This window comes from Rutidosis leptorrhynchoides, chromosome 5 (genome assembly GCF_046630445.1).
Source record: "Rutidosis leptorrhynchoides isolate AG116_Rl617_1_P2 chromosome 5, CSIRO_AGI_Rlap_v1, whole genome shotgun sequence".
In the NCBI taxonomy this organism is placed as follows: domain Eukaryota; kingdom Viridiplantae; phylum Streptophyta; class Magnoliopsida; order Asterales; family Asteraceae; genus Rutidosis; species Rutidosis leptorrhynchoides.
In genome coordinates, this window is record NC_092337.1 from 19,295,001 (window position 1) to 19,311,573 (window position 16,573).

At 37.4% G+C, this 16,573-nt stretch overlaps 1 protein-coding gene across 1 annotated transcript; it reads left to right on the forward strand.

The window, feature by feature from the left end:
- Window positions 1-4,683: 4,683 nt before the first annotated feature.
- On the forward strand, window positions 4,684-13,823 carry LOC139848282 (membrane-anchored ubiquitin-fold protein 6-like). The gene is made up of 3 exons (XM_071838019.1): window positions 4,684-5,163; window positions 5,668-5,838; window positions 13,500-13,823. The coding sequence occupies exons 1-3, from the start codon at window positions 5,031-5,033 to the stop codon at window positions 13,553-13,555; spliced, it is 360 nt and encodes a 119-aa protein (XP_071694120.1). The 5' UTR covers window positions 4,684-5,030; the 3' UTR covers window positions 13,556-13,823.
- The last annotated feature ends 2,750 nt before the right edge of the window (window positions 13,824-16,573 follow it).

Here is a 16,573-nt window from a genome sequence, read left to right on the forward strand (position 1 = left end):
AAGTGAATGTTATGTACCGAGAGAATGATTTTTATACACAGGTTATGTGTATTAGTTTTGTGCACGAGATATGTGTACGATTATTTAAAAATCGCGAGGCAACCTACGGGGGAGAAAAGGATACGAACCTACTCTGCTAAGCATTATGAATATGGTTTCATACACGAGATAGATGTACTATATTTAAATTTTGTGGTCTATCAAAATGACAAATTTTACTGTTAATGATAAACCTATGAACTCACCAACCTTTTGGTTGACACTTTAAAACATGTTTATTCTCAGGTATGAAAGAAACCTTCCGTTGTGCATTTGCTCATTTTAGAGATATTACTTGGAGTCATTCATGACATATTTCAAAAGACGTTGCATTCGATTCGTTGAGTTCATCAAGAATATTATTAAGTCATTTATAGTGGATATGTTATGAAATTGTATGAATACCTGTCAACTTTCGTTGAAATGAAAGTTTGTCTTTTAAAAACGAATGCAATGTTTGTAAAACGTATCATATAGAGGTCAGTACCTCGCAATGTAACCAGATGTTGAAGATTTCGTCCAGATGGATTAGGACGGGTCGCTTCATGGTGAGCTCCAAACATCACAAGTTATAGAAACACTATATTTATATGTTTGAAAACCTTCAATTATATCAATTTTAGCTTTTTCCATAATTTAAATGAATCACGTCTTAAGGTACTACGACTTAGATTGCTATATCGCGGTTGTAGTCGATCCCGAATTAGCTCCGTAAGCCTTGCATTGTCGAAATGGTTGAAAGGAAGCGCTTGCTGAATGACAAACATTGACAAATCTTGGCGAAAAGCTTCGGCATCGTATTCAAAAATCGAACCATCTTGCCGAAGTGTTTGTTGTGTCGGGTCTCTTGAATTTGAGCTACAACTTTTTTCAAGATGTTTTCTTAATGTACTATTACCCCCAACACCTAGAAACTTCGAACATTGTGTACAACGAGCTTTTTCTACACCATCTTTCATCACACACAATTCGAATTTAGACCAAACGTCCCCCTTTTGATTTGTTTCTTTTTTGTAGCTAATATCGGCCATGGTGTAGCCTTGAGAAGATCTTCAAGCGGAACTGGAAGCGGAAGCTTGTGAATTATCCATTATAGGATAAGTAAGTAGAGATTAAAGAGTAATTGTAGTGTAATTAGAGAGTATTTAGAGATTTAGAAAGAAATATGAGAGTGTTTGTTGATGTGTTTTCAACCAAAACACTACCATCTATTTATAATACACATTTTGGGGGTAAAATGGTCAAAAAGGGCAGAAATTCAAAAAACAGCTATTTTTAAAAAAATTCGGATCAGATCCGGATCCGGATAAAAACCGGTTTTATCCGGTTGTGTTTGAAAATTGGAACCGACTGGATCTAGTTCGGATCTCAGATCCGAAACCGGTTTTTTTGAATATCCGGTTCTTGCAGGATCCGGTTCCCGATTTTTTTTCCAGATCGGATCTTGTCCCTTTTTGTGCACGTCTACCTCATATAAGCAACCACACTATCAGTCACTTAAAAATCATAAAAAAAAAAAAGTTAAAGGCCAGACATTATATTATTGATGAATCACGAATTTCATGTATAGTACATAACTGTCTCATGATCATTATTGGCCACACAAATCCGAGTTGCATTGATCTAAAACAATACTAAAATAAAAAAAAAATTTAAACTCTAAAACATCTAACCATATCATGATTTATTATTAAGAAGGTTTGATTTCGAAAACCTTTTACACCAATCCTGTAGGCCATTGCTAGCTGAGTAAGGATTTATAAATGACTATTTCATTATACCAACTAACCTATTAAATGCAAGTCGAAGAAGGGATAGAAGATGTAGAGAGCAGAGTTGAGGAGTTTTTTCGTCGATGGCATGATATTAGTTCCATTTGTTTGTTTCTTTTTCCTTATGTGGTGTCCCTTTGTTGGCTTTTCTTGTTTATATAGGTTTGGTCGGTTGTGTCGTCCGCTTGTTGGTTTTTTTGTTTGTTTGGCTGTTTTAGGCTCTTTTTTTAATTGCTTTGTGGTTTTGTTCATTTAGGTTTGCTCGGCCCTTGCTCATCTGTTTTGTTTAGGTTGGCCCCGGGGTTGTTTTCTTTCATCGATTGTATGTTTGCGGGCCATCATCGTTTTTTTTTCCGCCAATCAACATATATGATAGCATAATAACACTTAGAAAGAATTATTAGGTATAAATTATAAAAGAAAGATCATTTTCCTTGCTAGACTATTCGAAAGCAAAGACATACGTCGACAGTTATCGGTTGCGGTCCTTTTACACATGTATATGTAGCTTGACAAAAATACATAACTAATTAAAGCGTGTATTGTTGATAATCGACAACCCTCATATGAAAATGTATAAAATATCTTGATAATCGTTATAACTGCTTAATAATATATCTATGTAATCTATATATATTATCTATAATCTACAATGTATAATTGTCAATTATGTGCACACAATGACACAATTATTAAATTGCGTATGTAAAGTTGAAATGGGAAATCTTACATAAACCTCCGATAATCACCTCAACCACCACCTTCAACACCCATCCACCATCCATTCCGGCCACCCTTTTCTCCATCTCCTCCGCCCTATTTTCTGGCGGTCGATGATGTAATCTTCATGTCGAAGCCAAACGGCTTTTCTTTCTCAAAGTCGAGTGATATTCGTGTTACTTCGTTCTTGATCTTCAATTTTCCGGAGACATGGTCTCGTGACGATTGCCGGAGAATTTTCGAGAAATACGGGACACTTAAAGATGTGTACTTTGCACGTAAGAGATTGTCGAGTGGCCAACGATTCGGGTATGTTCGTTTTGAAGGCATTTCGGATATCGATTCTTTTGCAAGAGTGTTAAACACCATACAAGTCAATGGTAGATGGATTCGTGCTTACAAAGCTTTGGAGAGGAATGTTGTTAAGCATTCATCGAGTAAAATTCAAGATCCCAAATTGAATATCGACGGTTTAGAAGATTTCCCTCCGGCCCCCTGGAATCTAGGATCTTCGAAAACATCAAGATGGGATGGGAAGAGCTTTGCAGAATCACTTGCAGGTTCTAACCATTCCCCCAAAGTATCGCAGATTACTAACCCTAATCACATTGAGATAAAAATCGGAGGTAAATGGATTGTATTCAACCTTCCTAATTCGATAAGCAATCATAACCTTGTTTTTAGCTTCAACAATGACCGGTTATTTTGGACTCTAGTTGAAGTAAACAAGTTTAAAGTCGACATCGCTGATGGAGGTTTCCAATCGGAACCGTCCATTGATAAATCCGTGGGTAATAACGAACTTTCGGGTGAGGGAAAGAAATCGACAAGTGAGAAATCTGAATCAGTATACAAGGATGAGTTTAATCGACCCATTGTTGAGGAAAACAAAGAAACTCCAGTGGATGAACAAAGTAACTGGGTACCTACAGAGAGTTGCGACGAGGTGGAAGAAGGAGAGATCAGGTCTCCTGGTGGTTCTTTCAGTAACGTGTCCGAAGGTAGTAATAATGGAACTACTCCGATTACCGGAGGTAGTAATAATGTGTCCACATCTCATGAAAAAAATGGAAGTCGGGTTTGTGCTCAAAATCGTGATACGTCTGACGTTTTTCCGACTATGGAACCAGTCACCGGTGAAAAGCTTTCAGAAACTCAAAAGTCACATGAGATTAATTCTTGTTGGTCTTCATGTGACGTTAAAGCGGGTGTGATTTCAAAGGTTGCTATAAGTGATATTGAAAAGGAAACGTGTAATGCAGGTGATAGTTTAAAAAATGATGCGTATGTCGAGGAATCCAAAGGGTCTAATGCATTTGTTCCCCACGCGCCTCTATCGTGTCCCAATGTAGAAGATTTTTGGCCAGAAGATAATGTTGGTAAGCATCACACATCATCCAATGTTACTTTGGAATCTCAATATGGGGAACCTGATCATGCTTGTGGGCCTAATTCCACCACTAGGCCAAATACTGAATTTGAAAATTTTGCATTAAGTGGACCTTCCAATGTTGATGATATTTTGTCACAAGAGAGTGTTAATTTTAAAAATTGCACGCGTAACACTTCATCCAACGACGTGACCACGGTTGCTCGTTTTCGTGTTAAGGAGAGAAAAATTCATCCATTGATTAAAAGTCATTTCATTAAACACGTTTCGGGAAGGATAAATATGAAGCGTAGACGACGTCGGGATAATTTTCGTTGGCATGAAAGATATTTTATCGAGAACGTGATGAAAGATTCGGATGAGGGCGATGATGAAGTTTGTTGTTGCTTATGTTGTTCCTCCTGCGCACCATCGGATTCGGATTCATAGTCTCCTTTTCTTGTCGTCGGGTGTTTTTTAGTGTCTTCGTGCTAATGTCCCTTTAATGTCACGAGCTTTGTTGTTTTGTGAGTTTTATTAGTGAGTTTGTATGTGGTCTCGTGTGCATTTGTACGGTCTGTGTCTTATCTAACGACTTGCTACTGTAATTCGTGTACTTATTTTATTTATAATTAAATCTTGCTTACCTTTCAAAAAAAAAAAAAAAAAAAAAAAAGTTGAAATGGGAAGGTGAAAGTGGACTAAATTAGAAAAAAATAAAATCTGTTGCCTTGTTTCAGGGCACCGTGACACCTATTCCTTGGTAAAAAGAAAGATCCCCACCCCACCCATCAATCCAATCAAACAAAAATTCCCCATTTGGCATAATATTTGGTGACTCCAAACAATCAAGGGTTTGTCTTCTTTATTCTTTTGTCTATCATATAAATTTTTCTAACTTCACCCTCGTAGTTCTTGTTTCGCCCCTTGTGTTCAATTCTATTGAAACCCACACACACACACACACACACACACACACACACAAAAAAAAACTCTGCTTGATCTAATAATTTCTAGTGAAAAAGATCATGGGGTTATTTTGAATTTTGTTTTTAAGCTGGCCCAATTGGCAAAAACTGTGTCTTTTTGATTAAATTCAACTGGGTTATGACAATTTGAGGTGGGTCTAAATGGCGGCTGAAGAACTGATTGAAGTCAAATTTAGGTTATCTGATGATGGTACTGATATTGGACCAAGCAAATTCGGTCCTAGTACAACTGTGGGATCTTTAAAAGAGCAAATTATTTCACAATGGCCCAAAGGTAAATCAATATCATCTTATATTACATCCTTTTCACAATTTTTGATTTTAGAATGTTCCTATACAATTGATTGCTGTATTATAAGATCCTTGATTTTTTGTTACTTGTATTTGGTTAAGTTAGTGATATCTTGATTTTGATTTTTGTTGTTCTTGTTCTTTTGTTGGAAATAAATCTTGGATTTGAATGTAGTCAAATCATTAAATGATGCAGATTCTAATAATCAGAATTCTAAAACTGGAACAACATCCGTTTAAATTTCTTATGTTTTATAGGTCATCTTAAAACCGTATACTTCATATCAACTTTTACATGTATCTAAATCTTAACCCAACCTTTATAATTTTAGTAGTAGTAGTTACGCATACACTACAAGGAGTAATAAAAATCTTTTATTTGTATTAAGAACATTAGGATGGCTTACCAATAGTGTTGGAAAATATCGTGTGACAAATATTAGAAATCCAATTCTATTCTTATAGCAATCTTTATGTTTTATGGCAGATAAAGAAAACGCGCCTAAAACAATAAATGATGTGAAGCTCATTAATGCTGGAAAGATACTGGAAAACAACAAAACTCTTGCTGAATCTAGATCTACGGTTAGTGAAATACCGGGAAGCGCTATCACTATGCATGTTGTCGTTCGCCCACCAATGGCTGATAAATACAGTGGTAAATTGCTTACAGAAAATTTTTATTTTCATGTTTTCTTGAATTGGCAACTATAATCTTTAGCACCTTATAAGGGGTTCAGGTCTTAATGCGTAATCCTTTGTGTGGTTTAAATATGTCAGGTCAGGTCTGGCTTGACCCAAAACCCTTCCCTGCCCATTTTGACAAATTTTATTAAAGTTAATTGTTTGCATAAAGAGATTTAGTAGAATGCACTCTGGTTGATCATTAACTCATTTAGCCTGTTAGAGATAAAAAGTAACCAAAACGACCCCTTCATCAATAAATTGGTCAAAATTACTGATGCGGGTGAGTTGGGCAATGTAACCAGCAACACAGCCAGCACGAGCTCAAAAGATGTTACACCCGAATCAGGCCAAGCAATGGTTGTGTTGCCATCTATTTCGTATCATCTAAGTGTTTTTTGAGCTGGTTCAAGAAGCTCAGGGGTGACCCTACTTCAGTCCTTAAACTGAAGTAGTTATGTTTTTATGAATAAAGTTTTTTGAAAGTTGAAGGCAATCCAGTAACGAAGAAGAGCCAGCTAGCCGGACCAGCAAATGAGCTTAGCTCAGCCAGTAAAGCTTTAATTCACTCAGCCGGGTAACCAGCAAATCGAACCAGCAAAGTTATACTCAGACGAGTCAGCTAGTTCAACCAGCTGAAGAATTTTAAGTTCAACCAGCACACGAAACTTAGTTCAACCAGCAGGCGACGCTATTTTCTTTCTGAGGGGCCAACTTGCTGATACGATTCAAAGTTTACTTATACTTTTCAATAAACCGGTCAGGTCATGTGCTTAACACGTGCGTGGCTGTTCTAGAAGAATGTTAGCTGTCCAAGAAAGTTTCCCATCTATCATTGGATGCTTTTATCATGGGAAGGAGCACTACCAAATGGAAGGCTTTTGCAGATTGTGTCCTTTATTCTTATTGGCTAATTTATAATTGTTGTCCTTTTTGTCTCCATTTCCTTTTTATGTTTTTGTCTTTTCTAGAAATAGCTGTTAAGCTTCTCCTATAAATAGAGAGCTCTTGTAATTGTAAAACTTGGTTGATGATTGAATGAAAAGTTTGATAGAGCTTATCTATTTACAAAATCTTTGTGTCTTTACGAATCTTTGATTCCGGTAGCTAAGAGTGGTTTCTTTATCAGTGTTTGTGGTGTTACTTTATCAAATATTGTGGTGAAATCCAAATCTTCATATCTGATATTATAGTTGTGGTGGAATCTTTATCAGTTGTAGTTGAAGATTTGGAGTGTTTCTAGATCTCTAATTGTGGTGGTATCTTTATCAATTTGGGGTTTAGATTCTTCTATCCTTGTGTTCTTATTTCAGAGTTTTATACTCTGTTTTTGGGGCTGTTACTGTTACAAATTGGGTCTTTGAGTTCAGATCTATTGGGTGAAGAAAGCTTGTTCTAAATTGCGTTTTTAATCACGCATCAAAGTGGTATCAGAGCTTAGGTTGTTCAATCGAAGCTTTCTTATCATTTTTTTTTTTTTTGTGTTGTTTCAGTTCATACTCTGTTTTAGAGCTGTTAAGCTTTATTTCAGATCTGGGTTTCTATTTGTTGCTGAAGGTTTATTTTAGATCTGATATTTGAAATGGCTGATATTCCAAGGAATATGACTCTTGAAGAAGCTCATAATCTTAGGAGAGATAGAGCTATTGAAGCTCTACAACATCAGATGGAAAGAATGGTTAACTTGTTGGAAGATGGTGTTCCAAAAAGAAATAGAATTAGATCTGAAAATGGAGATACAACTATTGTGTCTTCTAGTACTGAATCTGAGGATGATAGCCATGGATCTACTGATGGATCTCATGCTTGTTCACAAAGAAGAAGAAGGCATAGAAAAAAGCTGATGATTTGAAAGATATTAAGATAGATCCACCTGATTTTGAAGGGTCCTCTAATCCTGAAGATTACTTTGAATGGGTTCAGGCCATGGATAGAATTATGGAGGTTAAAGGCTATGATGATAAAAAGGCCTTTAAAGTTGCTGTAATCAGATTGAAGAAGTATGCTTCAATGTGGTACGATAATCTGAAAAGGGAAAGGCAATATGAAGGAAAGAAGACCATCAAAACCTGGTCCAAGTTAAAAGAGTGTATGCAAAAGAGATTTGTTCCTCAAGCTTACAAACAAGATCTGTATATACAGATGAATACACTCAAGCAAGGCACCATGAATGTTGTTGATTACATTAGAGAGTTCGAGCAGCTCAAAATTCGTACTAGTGTCAAAGAAGCTGAAGAACACACTATAGCAAGATTCGTTGGAGGCTTAAATGCTTCTATTGCTGATCAAGTTGAAATGCAACCTCTATGGACTTTTGAGAGTGCTTGCAAGCTGGCTATTCAAGTAGAGAAACAAGCAAAGAAGAAACTTAATTTTAAGTCTTATTCCAAGCCAGCTGTGCTGCCTATGAAGGGTCAATCATCTATGCTGCCTAGGCATAACGAGGCAACATCCAAAGTATCTAAAGGCAAAGAGCAGGTTGTAGCTGGTCCTAAAGATGATAGAAGAAAATGCTTCAAGTGTCATGGATTTGGACATTTTCAAGCTCAATGTCCTAACCAGCGTGCTCTTACATTAAAGGAGATTGAAGATTTGGAAGGGGGTTTTGAAACTGAACCAGCATATGATGAGTCTGATAGTGAAGAGTTTGTTGCTGCTGATATTGGAGAGTTTTTAGTGGTTCGAAGAGTAATGCACTCAGCTGAGACTATTGAAGATAAGAGTCAGCGTGAAAACATCTTTCATTCAAGGTGCACAGTCAAGGGCAAAGTGTGCAGCCTGATTGTTGATGGAGGCAGCTGTGCAAACGCAGCATCTGCTCACATGGTGGAAAAGCTTGAGCTGGTTACAAAGAAGCATCCTCATTCATACAAACTTCAATGGCTTAACCAAGGCAGCGAGGTAAAGGTTACTCGCCAAGTTACTGTTTCATTTTCAATTGGTACTGTTTATCAGGATGAGATTACTTGTGATGTTATTCCTATGGATGCTTGTCATTTGCTGCTTGGTAGACCTTGGTTATTTGATAAGTATGTCTATCATAATGGACACCAAAATGCTTATTCAATGTATGTGAATGGAAAGAAGATCACCCTCACTTCTTTAAAGCCTAGTGAAATACCTAGAGCTGATCCTACTGTTAAGAATGATAAAGCTTTATTTATGACTCAAGCTGAAGTTGATACTGAGTTAAAGAGTGGTGCTGGTGCTTATTTATTGCTGATGGTTGAAAGTGATGAGTTGAACCAGCATGATGAAATACCAGCTAGGGTAAAGCCATTGTTATCCGAATTTGCTGATGTGTTTCCTACTGAGTTACCTACTGGTTTACCACCAATCAGGGGTATTGAACATCAAATTGATCTTGTACCTGGATCTTTTCTTCCTAATAAAGCAGCTTATCGATGTTCCCCTCATGAAGCAAAAGAATTAGAAAAGCAAGTTAATGAGCTGGTTGCCAAGGGGTATGTTAGAACCATCATGAGTCCTTGTTCAGTACCAGCTTTGTTGGTTCCAAAGAAAGATGGTTCTATGAGAATGTGTGTAGACAGCAGAGCTATTAACAACATCACCATCAAGTATAGGTATCCCATACCTAGATTAGATGATATGTTAGATGAGCTGCATGGTTCTTGTGTATTCTCCAAAGTTGATCTTAGAAGTGGGTATCATCAGATTCGAATGAAAGAAGGAGATGAATGGAAGACAGCTTTCAAGATCAAAGGTGGTTTATTCGAGTGGTTGGTTATGCCTTTTGGGTTGTCTAATGCACCCAGCACATTCATGAGACTTATGAATGAAGTGCTCAGACCACTTATTGGTCAGTTTGTGGTTGTTTACTTTGATGACATCCTAGTGTACTCGAAAACTAAAGAAGAACACTTGGATCATCTGAGGAAAGTATTTGAGCGGTTAAGGCAGAATCAGTTATATGCAAAGCTGGAGAAGTGTGATTTCTTTGTCAGCAAAGTAGTGTTTCTTGGGTATGTGGTTTCTGAAGAAGGCATTTCAATGGATCCATCTAAGGTGGAAGCAATCAGATCATGGCCTAGTCCTTCTTCCATCACTGAAGTCAGAAGTTTTCATGGTTTAGCTTCATTTTATAGAAGATTTATCAAGGACTTCTCCACACTTGTTGCTCCAATTACTGATTGTATGAAGAAAGGGGTGTTTGAATGGTCTAGTTCTGCTCAATCAGCATTGGAATCATTGAAAGAAAAGTTAAGTTCAGCACCTATACTTGCTTTGCCTAATTTTGATATGCTATTTGAACTTGAATATGATGCAAGTGGTGTTGGCATTGGAGCTGTGCTAGTGCAAGGAAAAAGACCAGTAGCTTATTTCAGTGAAAAGCTAAATGGGTCAAAGCTGAATTATAGCACTTATGATAAAGAGTTTTATGCCATCATTCGAGCTGTTGATCATTGGTCGCATTATTTGAAGCCAAGGCAGTTTGTTCTCTTTTCTGATCATGAAACATTGAAATACATTAATGGGCAGCACAAACTAAATCCAAGGCATGCAAAATGGGTTGAATTCTTGCAGATGTACTCCTTTGTGTCTAAACACAAGGCTGGTACTTCTAATGTTGTTGCTGATGCTCTTTCAAGAAGATATTCTTTGTTGTCAATTCTGGAAGCTAGAGTTCTTGGATTTTCATTTGTTAAGGAGTTATATGAAGCTGATCCAGACTTTGCTCCTATTTTGAACTGTTCTCCTGCTGAGTCCAAAAAAGATTATGTTGAGCAAGATGGTTTTCTATTCAAGGGCAGCAGATTGTGCATCCCAAAAGATTCAATCAGGGAGTTGCTGATTAGAGAAGCACATGGAGGTGGTTTAGCTGGTCATTTTGAGATTAACAAGACATTGGAGATCCTAAATGAACACTTTTATTGGCCATGTATGGATAAAGATGTCAAGGCTGTGATTAATCGCTGTGCTACATGCTTTCAAGCTAAGTCAGCATTTCACAAGAGTTTGTATACTCCTCTTCCTGTTCCCAACCAGCCATGGGAAGATTTGAGCATGGATTTCATTGTTGCATTGCCAAGGACTCAGCGAGGCAAAGATTCTATTATGGTTGTTGTTGACAGGTTTTCAAAGATGGCTCATTTCATAGCATGCAACAAAACTAATGATGCTACTATTGTTGCTGCTTTATTCTTCAAAGAAATTGTTCGTCTTCATGGAGTTCCCAAAACCATTAGTGTCTGATCGAGATACAAAGTTCTTAAGCTATTTTTGGAAGACATTATGGAAGCTGCTTGGAACAAAGCTTTTATTCAGCACTTCTCACCATCCCCAAACTGATGGTCAAACTGAAGTTACCAATAGAACTGTGGGAATGCTGCTGAGAGCACTTGTGAAGAAAAGTTTGAAGGAGTGGGATTTGAAGCTTGCACATGCTGAATTTGCTTTCAATAGAGCACCTAATTACTCCACTGGAAGATCACCATTTGAAATCTGCTACGATGCAAATCCACTCACACCCATTGATCTGGTTCCTTTTGCAATTGAGCCTAAGGCAAGTATTGATGCAGTAGCAAAGGCCAAAGAAATAAAGAAGCTGTATGAGCAAGTGAGGGCCAAAGTTGAGAAAACCAACCAGCAATACAAGGCTAAAGCTAACCAACATAGAAAGCATCCCACTTTTATTCCTGGTGATCTTGTTTGGATTCATCTAAGGACGGAAAGGTTCCCAGCAAAAAGGAAGAACAAGCTGATGCCAAGAGCTGAGGGTCCATTCAAAGTGTTGGAAAAAGTTGGTGATAATGCTTACAAGGTCGAGCTGCCTGGTGATACTGCTGTGTCTAGCACTTTTAATGTTGGTGATTTAATGCCCTACTTGGAAGATGACAACCTCGAGAACTTGAGGTCAAGTTCCTTTTTAGAGGGGGAGGATGATGCGGGTGAGCTGGGCAATGTAACCAGCAACACAGCCAGCACGAGCTCAAAAGATGTTACACCCGAATCAGGCCAAGCAATGGTCGTGTTGCCATCTATTTCGTATCATCTAAGTGTTTTTGGAGCTGGTTCAAGAAGCTCAGGGGTGACCCTACTTCAGTCCTTAAACTGAAGTAGTTATGTTTTTATGAATAAAGTTTTTTGAAAGTTGAAGGCAAGCCAGTAACGAAGAAGAGCCAGCTAGCCTGACCAGCAAATGAGCTTAGCTCAGCCAGTAAAGCTTTAATTCACTCAGCCGGGTAACCAGCAAATCGAACCAGCAAAGTTATACTCAGACGAGCCAGCTAGTTCAACCAGCTGAAGAATTTTAAGTTCAACCAGCACACGAAACTTAGTTCAACCAGCAGGCGACGCTATTTTCTTTCTGAGGGGCCAACTTGCTGATACGATTCAAAGTTTACTTATACTTTTCAATAAACCGGTCAGGTCATGTGCTTAACACGTGCGTGGCTGTTCTAGAAGAATGTTAGCTGTCCAAGAAAGTTTCCCATCTATCATTGGATGCTTTTATCATGGGAAGGAGCACTACCAAATGGAAGGCTTTTGCAGATTGTGTCCTTTATTCTTATTGGCTAATTTGTAATTGTTGTCCTTTTTGTCTCCATTTCCTTTTTATGTTTTTGTCTTTTCTAGAAATAGCTGTTAAGCTTCTCCTATAAATAGAGAGCTCTTGTAACTGTAAAACTTGGTTGATGATTGAATGAAAAGTTTGATAGAGCTTATCTATTTACAAAATCTCGGTGTCTTTACGAATCTTTGATTCCGGTGGCTAAGAGTGGTTTCTTTATCAGTGTTTGTGGTGTTACTTTATCAAACATTGTGGTGAAATCCAAATCTTCATATCTGATATTATAGTTGTGGTGGAATCTTTATCAGCTGTAGTTGAAGATTTGGAGTGTTTCTAGATCTCTAATTGTGGTGGTATCTTTATCAATTTGGGGTTTAGATTCTTCTATCCTTGTGTTCTTATTTCAGAGTTTTATACTCTGTTTTTGGGGCTGTTACTGTTACAAATTGGGTCTTTGAGTTCAGATCTGTTGGGTGAAGAAAGCTTGTTCTAAATTGCGTTTTTAATCACGCATCAATTACCCTTTCATGAACTTTAATTTTGATGCATAGTTTAGTACTGACATGTTGCTAGTTGATACTGATGCACATCTGATACCCCTTGTGAGTTGTGACCCAATACATTCGTTTGGAATTATTTGTCAAATATGTGACCAATATTTAAGTTTTTTTTTTTTTTTTTTTTTTTTTTTTTTGGTTAATATCATATAACATCTTCCATTTTGGGGGTTCCATATATGATATACATGGTGTAATAAAAGTAACACTGTATTGTGGTTTTGATATACTCGCTTACAAAACGTGTCTCAGAAAATGACAGATATATGGAACCTTGATATTGTTTGACTATTTAAGTCAAATTTGTGACGTTCTATATGCTGAATTTAGATGTAGTTCGTTAGAAAATTTAACACCACTGTTTTCCCTTTATGCCACACCTGTTGATGTTATAGGTTATAGCTAATTCACACTATTTTCAAAACTGAAAATTTCCTCTTGTTTGGCCTGAAATTGCCATCCAAGTTTGTATCTTTCAAGAGAGCAAATATTTTTAACTCTTTTTTTTTTTTTTTTTTTTTTTTTTTTTTTTTTTTTTTGCTACAGAGAAGTTGCAGGATGGCTCTTTGAAAACAAGTAGTTGTTCTTGCACAATCCTGTGAAGTTGAAACTAGATCACATTTATGAATCTTGAGGATCATGTGGCAGCTGATGAAAGAATCTTTGAGTGTTTATCATCATTTAATCATTAAAAGTTTGGTTAGTTTTATTCTCAAGATATGAAAGGATAATAGAAAAGGAAATATGATTTTACTGTTGGTATATGACTCAATATAGAAACTTTGTTGTAGATCAAAATGAAGATGTTAAAAAGATAAGGAATTGCTACAGTACATTGTTTTGAGTTTGGAATGCTTGTCGTATTATGAATTACAATCACATTTACAATAGTTGATGGTTCTACCATTTGTTAAATCACCAAGTATGGTGTCTGATAATTAGTGCTTGCTAGTATATACGAGATACTCATATGGTGTATATTAGTTCAAAGTATAAATAGTACTCCGTAAAAGAAATAATACTCCCTTGTCTAAGTAGATGGTAGCAATCTTAATCTTTCTGAACTCACCTTAAGACCTGTAAAATCATGATCATAATGCTTTAATTAACAAGAGTACTTGAAAACAAGCTATGAATGATGAATATAATGCTTTAATTAACAACAGTACTTGGAAACTTGTGCATCGCCCATCGGACACGAACATAGTTCGCTCCATGTGGTTATTCAAGCACAAGTATAATGTAAACAGTAACTTGAGCAGGTATAAGGCTCGACTCGTTACTAACGGTCGAAGCCAGCAGGTTATCATTGATTGTGATGAGACTTTTAATCCAGTTGCTAAACCACCATCCATACGTACGGTTCTTAGTTTGGTAGTTTCTAGACACGGGCGTAACCTATCTACCGGCTAGATGTCAAAAACGCCTTTCTACACGGACAAGTTTCTAAGACTGTATATATGGCTATATGCATCAGCCTCCTGGTTTTGCGATCCTCGATCATGTCTGCTTATTGCAGAAATCCTTATCCTTATACAGCTATAAGCAGGCCCATCGCGCATGGTTTCATCGGTTTGCCAGTTAAGATCAGCGGATCGGCTTTCACCAAAGCCGTTGTGACACTTCTCTTTTCATTTACCGCCAGGGATCTGATACTACCTACCTGCTTTTTGTATGTTGATGACATTGTGTTGACTGCTTCTTCCACGGGTTTACTACAAGAGATCATCACTTCCTTACATAAGGAATATGCTATGACATATTTAGGTCCTTTGAACTACTTTCTTGGCATCACCGCGACTCGTACTAAAATGTTCACCCGATATTATCGAGCGAGCGGGTATGCCAACATGTCATCCCTGCATGAACCTGATTGAACCAGGGGCCAAACTTGATCAATCCTTAATTAGCGATGTTACTTAATTACGGATTGAGTGCAATAAGATTATAATGGAGGATGGAATGTTTGATGATTATTTTGGGCCCCGATGATCGTCTTTCACTTTAACTATCAAGTGATCAACCACCCCGACCCGGTCTTGATTGTTAATTAGCTTAATTCACCTTTACGCGGTGTAAAAATCCCTTGGGCAAGATCACAAGTGGAAATTACAAAGGCTTAGGCAAAATGGCAGAGAATCAACAACCTATAAATGAGAGGCCAAGCTCCATATTTATAGTATTCGAGATATCCGCGGTTTGCGAGTCATTTAACTATCCGCGGAAACTCAGCGGGTTAAACCGCAGTTATCTATTTGCGCGGAAACACAACCGCTGTATTTATTTTCAGCGAACATTTCATATCTTTGCATTATAGTCCGCATAACTCTGCTCTTGGCTTTTGGCAAATAAAATATACATATATAATGCTATGTATATGATCAAGTCCCCCCAGTTTATTATGATACATTCTCGCGAAGCCAATGCATCATGATAAACTCTAAAAATAAAGAAGTGTTTCTTAAAATATTTCGCAAACAATATTTAATATTTTTTACTGCCCATTTTTTACCGTTGTTTTTGTTAGGCTCAACACGTAATTACAACGGTAATTTTTCGCCATTCTGTCAAATCAATACGCTGTGACGGCTACAAAATTACCGTTTACACGTTGCGGTAATTTTAGCCGTTTAAATGTAATCATTATCTTTCCATCTTACTCGCCCTACTTCCAATTATAAATAACGCAATAATCCGCATAAAAACTTTACTCTTTCTCTTTCAATTTCATTTGCAATCAAATTCGTCGAATCACAATCGTACCGTGCAATTAACAATTCCAACCTTTAATTTCTTCAATTTTATCATCCAATTTATTTTCCTTATTGCAAATGACGTCGTCTTCATCTATGCATACCCCCGGAGGTTATGTTTCCTATATGACGGAAACAAAACTTCAAACCCTACAGGAATGGTATCCGCCACTTGTTCAATTTGTTCCTACCGCGCCTGCGGCAGAACAGCGAGCCGATACTCCCCCTAAAGGGATGATTTCTGTTTACGAGGCTGCCATTTCTCAAGGCAACCTTCGATTTCCACTTACCCGCTTTTTCTGCAGTGTTTGCGAATACTATAATATCGCTATGGCACAGTTGCATCCTAACGCGATTAACAAAATTGTGCTGTTCGAGATGTACTGCAATGCCACCGGCCAACCACTACTGCTGAACGTTTTTCATATGTGCAATAGCCTAGTGCTATACGATGTTGGGTGGTTTTCTTTCCGCAGTAAACTTGGCATAATGACTTCACCCAAGGACTCAATAGGCAATTGGCGCAGTTCGTTCTTTTACATCAACGACACCGCGTATATGGACAGCAACATACCAAAAACGTGGTGTACAGAGCTTAATCCCGACCTTAATGAGAGGCCTGTACTCGATGATCTTGAGAATGACACTCTCAAGACACTAAAAAACGCAGACATATTTCTACGAGCTTATTCGAATGTACCACTGTACATTGGCAGAGTGTCAATCCAATGGCCATGGAGCGACCATGATGCGCTTTTGGTTGACCAATCAAAAAATGGTATGCCACTGAAATTTATCGCAGTATATTAACATAATACACTTACATTTTTCGCAATATTTTTGCTTTGCATAACACTATGCACTTTT